The sequence below is a fragment of the Theropithecus gelada genome, chromosome 3, assembly GCF_003255815.1.
Source record: "Theropithecus gelada isolate Dixy chromosome 3, Tgel_1.0, whole genome shotgun sequence".
NCBI lineage: Eukaryota > Metazoa > Chordata > Mammalia > Primates > Cercopithecidae > Theropithecus > Theropithecus gelada.
Window position 1 is genome coordinate 20,100,833 of NC_037670.1, and position 8,149 is coordinate 20,108,981.

Genomic DNA, 8,149 nt, shown 5'->3' on the forward strand with positions numbered 1-8,149 from the left:
TCCAAGAAGGCTATATCATGACTATGCATGGTGGCTCACGCCTGTAATCCCAGCATTTTGGGAGGCCGAGGCTGCTGGATCACGAGGTCAGGAGTTCGAGACCAGCCTGGCCAAGATGGTGAAATCCCGTCTCTACTAAAAATACAAAAACTAGCTGGGCGCAGTGGCAGGCCCCTGTAATCCCAGCTACTTGGGAGGCTGAGGCAGGAGAACAGCTTGAACCCGGGAGGTGGAGGTTGCAGTGAGACGAGATCGCGCCACTGCACCCTAGCCTGGGTGACAGAGTAAGACTCTATCTCAAAAAAAAAAAAAAAAAAAAAAGCTACAGCATCTGCCAGGCACTCGCTGATCATCTGGTCTTAGGGGGACGCCTCTATGCCATTTGATCCCGTTCTGGGAATTAAGAAGGCAGTGGTGACAATTGCCCCTTTTATCGTCTCCCTCCGGCTGTCCAGGAAGGTCTGCTTTTCCCTGTTCTCTTGAGCCTACCCTCCGTTATGGGAAATTCCTAGTCTTGCATTCCAAAGGACAGCCCTTTAGGTTGCCTCATGAAAAACCTGCAAACCTTAGGCCTCAGATAAGATACTCCTCTCAGCACCTTGTTCTTTTTTTGCAATTCAGTCTGGCCACAGTACGAATTGAAAAATGGGTTCAAATGGGTCGCAAATAGAACATACGACTTTACAATTTTGACTGACTTAAGGAATTATTGCTGACGATTGGAAAAATGGGGAGAAATTTCTTATATCCAGGCCTTTTTCGCACTCAGATTACAACCCGACCTCTCCAATTCTTGCTCACCTGTTCAAATCCTCCTCCTCCATTCTCGCTGCCCTGATCACCTTTCTCCTCCCAACCCTACCTCTTTTTCCCTGTTACATCCAGCAGACTGCTGTCCACCCGTCCCTGCTCCTACCTCTTCCTCTCAACCGTCTTCTTTAACCCCCCAAGCCTCCTCTTTGTCTTCCCAGCCAGCACCGCCTCCAAGAGTATCCACTTGTTTTCCTACACCATCCTCTCCTCAGGACAATTCTAGCACTGCCTGTACCCATTCTCCTCCCTCGCCGCCCTCTCCTGAGGCCTGCAAACCCACCCCGCCACCTTAGGCTCCTATCTGTCCTCTGCTGCCTATTAACTCAACCCCTCTTCCCCCTTCAAACCCTCAGCAGGAACCACTTCCGGTTTTTCTTTCTCTCCCGCCCTTACTGGTTCAGGCATCATTTTTGGCCCAAGCCCCACCCTTACTTCAGCGTCTGTGCTAGCATGCCCCCTTGGGGAAGTCGCAGGAACTGAAAGTATTGTTAGAGTTCGTGTTCCCTTCTCCCTCACTGATCTCTCTCGAATTCACAAAAGACTTGGTTCATTTCCAGAAGACCCTGCCATAAACTTTTTTGCCATAAATTTTTTTTTTTTTTTTTTTTTTTTAAGACGGAATCTCGCTCTGTCACCCAGGCTGGAGTGCAGTGGGCCGGATCTCAGCTCAATGCAAGCTCCGCCTCCTGGGTTCACGCCATTCTCCTGCCTCAGCCTCCCGAGTATCTGGGACCATAAAATTTTTATAATATAAAAAGTATAGAGTTTCAGTACCTCACCCAGGCTTATGAACTAACTTGGCATGACCTCTATGTTATCCTCTCTTCCACCCTCACCCCGGAAGACTGGGACGTATCTGGACCCTAGCTCAGACGCAGGCTGATACAATTATCACCAAGCTCCTGCCCAGCCTACTGGTGCAGAGGTAGTCCCCAGCCAGGACCCCCACTGGGATCATCAAGGTGGGGCCTTTGGACGCTGCCACCGAGACCACGATTGTCTCCTTGCAGGACTCAAAAAGGGTGCCCACAAAGCGGTAAACTATGAAAAACTTTCAGAAATCACCCAGGGTCCTGACAAACACCCAGCCCTTTTTCCTCTCTTGTTTAACTGAAGCCACGAGAAAATATACCAACCTAGACCCAGCCAGTCCAGAAGGAACCACTCTCTTAAACGTTGGGTTCATCTCCCAACCCATCCCTGATATCCGGCACAAGCTTCAGAAGCTTGACATGAACCTCAATTGAATCCCACAATGAGGCCTTCTAAATTTAGCCTTCAAAGTCTTTAACAGTCATTATCAGGAAAGTAAAAGGCAAAAACAGGCAGAGTTTCAAATGGTTGCCTCCGCCATCGGGGCCCTGCAGGCCGGTGGGGCTGCAGCTCCACACGGGACCCTCCTAGCAATCCACCTCCACCTGGCGCCTGTTTCAAGTGCGGCAATGAAGGCCACTGGTCCAGACAATGCCCAAACCCAGGTAAGCCCACCAGGCAGTGCCCCCTCTGCGGAGGACACCACTGGAAGCTGGACTGTGAGCGGCCCCTGCAAGGACCGCCCCCATCCCTTCCTGAGCTGGCCAACACCTACTCGAGCTCATCGGCCTTGCTGCTGAAGACTGACGGTCCCCTGGAAGGGACACCCCGGCAACTACCGTCGCTTCATCTGAGCCAAGGGTAACCCTGATGGTGGCAGGTAGCCCAGTATGTTTTTAAAATTAATATCAAGTCAACCTACTCTGCTTTATCTAATTTTTCAGGACCCACTGAGTCCTCAGGTCTCTGTTGGGGGAATTGAAGGACAAGTCTCCAAACCGCGAGCACCGCCTCCACTTTTCTGCTCCCTTCACACCTTTCCCTTCACTCACTCTTAGTCCTGCCCTCGTGCCCAACTCCGCTTCTAGGCAGAGACATCCTTTCAAAACTCCACACCACTTTCCACTTCCATGTTCCCCATAGTACCCAACACATCCACCCAGACCACTCCGGGCCATCTAACTTTCTTCTCCTCCTCCAACCTCCCACCTTAAAACATGTCACCTTTCCTAATCCCCCATCTGTAGTTAACCCCGCTGTTTGAGATACTACCACACCCTCAGTGGCAAAATACCACACCCCCTTCCGCATTACCCTCAAAAACCCCACCCAGTTCCTGTCACAGAAGCAGTATCTAATCCCCCATGCAGCTCTTACAGGCCTAAAGCCTATCATTTCTCGCCTCCTCGCCTGTCAACTACTCTGCCCAACAAACTCCCCTTTTAACACACCAATTCTACCTGTTAAAAAGCCAGATGGAACTTATTGCTTAGTCCAGGACCTCAGGCTCATTAACCAAGCTGTACTCCCAGTATGTACAGTATTTCCTAACCCATACACTTTACTTTCTGCAATTCCCTCCAATATCACCCATTTTTCTGTCCCAGACCTAAAGGATGCTTTTTTCCCACAATTTCTTTGCACCGTGATTCTCAAGACCTCTTTGCTGTTATGTGGGAAGACCCCAACACCCACCTTTCACATCAGCTCACCTGGTGCATATACTATCTCAAGGTTTTAGAGACGGCACCCACCTTTTTGGACAGGCCCTTGCTCGCGACCTCTGTGCCTTAGCCCTAAAACTGTCCACTCTCCTTGATGATGGGCTCCTGTGTAGCCCCTCTCAAAGAGACTGCAGCGCCCACACTCTCTCTCTTTTAAACGTACTGGCAGAGCGGGGGTATTGGGTCTCCTCTAAAAAAGCACAAGTATGTACCCCCTCAGACACCTATCTAGGGCTAGCTCTTACCCCATGAACCTGAGGCCTCACAACTGACCACATATCCCTCCTCCAGTCCCTCCTGCCTCCGCAAACTAAGGAAGAAATTCTCTTTTCTAGGACTAGCAGGATATTTTAGGCTCTAGTTTCCCTCCTTTGCTCTACTTACCGAACTGTTATACCAAGCTGCTAAAGGCCCTCTCCATGAGCCTTTAAACCCTGCACAGCCTATTACCCAGCCTTTCTGTCTACTCCAGAAGGCTCTCACCTCAGCCCCCGTCCTCACCTTCCCAGACCTCACCAAACCTTTCTTCCTCTATACCGATGAACGGCGTGGAGTTGTACTACATGTTCTAACCCAGTCTAAGGGATCCACCCTCCAGGTTGTTGTCTACCTCTCTAAACAGCTGGAAACCACAGTTCTTGGATGGCCTGCCTGCGTCCAAGCACTGGTGGCAGCTGCTGCCCTCACCCGTGAGAGCCTAAAACTATCACTCCATGCCAACCTAACAGTTTATTCAACCCATAACATCAAAGACTCGCTAGCTCACCGCAGTGTACTAAGTCTTATCTCTGCCCCACGGCTCCTCCAACTGTACGCTTTATTCACAGAAACCTCCCAAATCATCGTGCTAACCAGCTCCCATCTAAATCCGGCCACGTTCTTACCTGAAGCAACTACCTTCCAAGACCCTGCACATTTGTGTGTGAACACTGTTCAAACCTTTCTTATACCTTTTCCAAACCTAACAGACCAGCCCCTTCCAGATGCCTCCTGTACTTGGTTTGTAGTTGGCAGCTCCTTCCTACATCAAGGACGCCGACATGCTGTCTATGCTATAGTGGCACCTGCCCACACTGTTGAAATCAATCCGCTCCCCTAGGCGCCACCTCCCAAAAGGCTGAACTCATCGTCCTCACTCGAGCTCTTACTTGAGCAGCCGGACAACAGATCAATATATATTCAGATTCTCATTATGCGTCCACGTAGCGCACTCACACTGGTCCATCTGGAAAGAACGGGGTTTCCTAACTGCAAACACCACCCGTGTCATACATGGCTCTGTCATCAGCAAGCTCCTTCAGGCTGCCAGGCCCCCGCAGAAACACACCATCATCACTGCAGGGGCCACCAAACCCCAGACAATCCTACACTGGCCGGAAATGCTTTAGCAGATAGAGTAGCCAAACAAACAGCCCTACAACCCGTGCAAAGCCAGTTTCTGTCTCTGCCCTCCTTCTCTCCTCTTTACTCCCCAGAAGAAAAGGAGGACTACCGAGCCCAAAACCTTCAAAAACAAGGACCACGGTGTGTCAAGGAACGGCATTTTGCTCTTCCTCACTCTCAAACAATCCCTGTCCTCTAAAGCCTCCACAACTCTTTCCATGTCGGACACACACCTCTCCTGCAACTTCTCCGCCCTGTCCTCACTTGTCCTCATCTTTCCAGCTGTGTTCGAGAGATTACCCAGTCCTGCTCTATCTGCCACTCAGTGTCACCCCAGGTTCCCTCTGGCAGCTGCCTTTTCCTACCCGCCAAGCCCAGGGCCAGGCACCTGGGCAAGATTGGCAGGTAGACTTCACTCACATGCCGCCTGATAAACGACTCCGCTACCTTCTAGTCTTTGTACTTTCTCCGGGTGGGTAGAAGCGTTCCCAACAACTTCAGAAGGTGCAAATGTCGTCACACAAACTCTCATCATGCATATAATTCCCCGTTTCGGACTCCCAGTATCCATCTAGTCCGATAACAGGCCTGCCTTTATCAGCCAAATTACCCAAGGCGTCTCTACATCCTTGGGAATAAAATGGGTTCTCCACACACCCTACAGGCCTCAATCTTCAGGCAAAGTTGAAAAGGTCAACTCTGTCCTTAAAGCCCAACTCACCAAGCTCACTCTAGAAATCTGCCAGTCATGGCCGAGAAATCTCCCTTTCGCCCTCATGAGACGCTGGCAACACCAAAGGCAGCCTCTTTTTAGAGTCCCTTTGAGATCATGTATGGCTGAACTTTTGTCTTAGGGCCTCCACCCTTATCAGACTCTGAGCCACTTGGGAATTACCTCCCCTCCTTAATCCAGACACGGTCTTTCATTCGTGAAGCAGGGAATGAGGCCATGCCTCTCCCTGCTGACACCTTGTTCTCTCAACATAACTGTCTTGCAGGCACAGACGTGTTTATCGGCCAACCCGACCCTCACAAAAGCTACAACCGAAGTGGACAGCCCCTACACTGTGGTACTTGGCACGCTAACTGCAGTGAGAGTCCAAGGACTCCCCCACTGGATCCATCGTACCAGGGTCAAGCTCGCCCCCAAGGCTGCTTCTTCCTCCAAAACATTAACAGCTAAGTGTTGCCTAGGTCAATTTCTCCTACCAAGCTTAAATTAACCAACATTTTTTTCCTAAAAATCAAAACACAAGGAATATTAACCACCTGCTTCCAGGAATGGCCTGTACCTACCCAACCTGCTATACCTCTCTTCCACCCAAAAGTCTTAATACAGGAATATCCCTCACCACGATCCTAATACTGTCAGTAGCTGTCCTGCTGTCCGCAGCAGCCCCTCCCAGCTGCCATGAGTGTTATCAGTCTTTCCACTACAGAGAAAAGATTCAACAATCCTTTACTTACCATACTCATATAGAAAGATCCTGTTATGGAACCTTAATCGAAGAATGTGTTGAATCAGGAAAGAGTTATTATAAAGTAAAGAATCCAGGAGTATCTGGCAGTCGTAATGGGGCTATATGCCCCCAAGGGAAGCAGTGGCTTTGCTTCACCAAAATTGGACAATGGGGAGTAAACACTCAAGTACTCGAGGACATAAAGAGAGAATAGATTATAGCCAAAGCCAAAGCCTCAAAACCAACAACTCCCCCTGAAAATCACCCACGGTATTTCCATTCCTTTATACGAAAACTACAAGCAGATGCATCCCTTCCCAAGCCAGGAAAATACCTGTTTGTAGATCTAGGAGAACCATCGCGCTTATCATGAATGTGTCCAATTGCTGGGTATGCCAGGGAGCTCGTGTGAGGGAACAGGGGCTGTGGGACGGGCTAGACATTCCCCCTTACTTACTAGCATCCCAAAACCCCAGCCTCGCTTTCACTCCTCAGGAACACCCGCAGTCCTGGACACTTACCAACCCAGTGAGAATATCCTGCAAGTGGACCAATAAAACCCGTCGCGCCGTAGGTGAAAGCCCGTCACCAAACCCTAACAGTCAACACCTCCAGAGCTGAGTGGTGGCCAAGCTTATCCCCGGAGCCTGGTCTCCTTCTAACTTAAGCTACCTCAATTGTGTCTTGTCCACAAAGGCCTAGTACTGTACAAACACCACTAACCCTTATGCTGCATAGCCCTGCCTAGGTGCACCATGCGACAATCCCATGAACACCAGCCTACCATGGACTGCCCCTGATGGATTCCTTTGGATATGTGGAACCCAGGCTTACTCATGGCTACCTGTCACTAGCAAGGTACTTGCTTCCTAGGCACAATTAAACCTGGATTCTTTTTACTTCCAAAGCAAGTGGGCAACACCCTCAGAATCCCTGTGTATGATTAGCCAGAGGAAAACGATCCTCGGAGGTAGGAGGGAGCCAAAGATGGCGAGAGGACAAGAAACAGGCCTTACAGTCCTGCCACTTGGGCGGAGGATGGTTCGTGGGGTTATCGCACTTTCATATATACGCCAAATAGAACAATTAGACTACAGGCTATTCTAGAGATAATCACCAACCAAACCACCTGAGCCCTAGAAATGCTCGCACAACAACAAACCCAAATGCAAGCGGCAATTTATCAAAACAGGCTGGCACTAGGCTACTTAGTAGCAGAAGAGGTGGGGCCTGTGGTAGGTTTAATATCTCCAATTGCTATCTTAACATAGGCGATAATGGAAAAGCGGTTCTAAAAATCACTTCAAACATCAGAAAAGTAGCCCATGGACCAGGCCAAACCTGAAGGGAGGGGACCCAACAAAACTTCTAGGAGGTGGTTCTCTAATTTAGGAGGATTGAAAATGCTGGTAGGGACGGTCATCTTCATCGTTGGGTTCCTCCTGTCTCCCGTTATCCCACTGATAATGAAAGCCATTAAAACTCTTGTTGAGGCGGGGCGCGGTGGCTCAAGCCTGTAATCCCAGCACTTTGGGAGGCTGAGGCGGGTGGATCACGAGGTCAAGAGATCGAGACTATCCTGGCTAACATGGTGAAACCCCGTCTCTACTAAAAATACAAAAAACTAGCCGGGCATGGTGGCGGGCGCCTGTAGTCCCAGCTACTTGGGAGGCTGAGGCGGGAGAATGGCGTGAACCCGGGAGGCGGAGCTTGCAGTGAGCCGAGATCACGCCACTGCACTCCAGCCTGGGCGACAGAGCGAGACTCCGTCTCAAAAAAAAAAACAAAAAAACAAAAAAAACTCTTGTTGAAACTACAGTTAGCTGCCAGACAGTCCAGCTGATGCTCCTGCTACAATGGCACGATGGATGCCCACCCATCTCTCAAGAATCCCCCAAAATTAAGTTTTTCTTTTTCCAAGGTGCCCACGCCACTCCATGTCACACCTGAAGTAGT

General features: G+C 50.0%; 1 protein-coding gene across 1 annotated transcript; it reads left to right on the forward strand.

Moving 5' to 3' along the window:
• The first annotated feature begins 5,962 nt into the window (after nt 1-5,962).
• ERVH48-1 (endogenous retrovirus group 48 member 1) lies at nt 5,963-6,643 on the forward strand. Its single transcript, XM_025380228.1, has one exon. It carries the CDS (start codon nt 6,015-6,017, stop codon nt 6,405-6,407), a length of 393 nt encoding a protein of 130 aa, XP_025236013.1. The 5' UTR covers nt 5,963-6,014; the 3' UTR covers nt 6,408-6,643.
• Nucleotides 6,644-8,149: the final 1,506 nt, after the last annotated feature.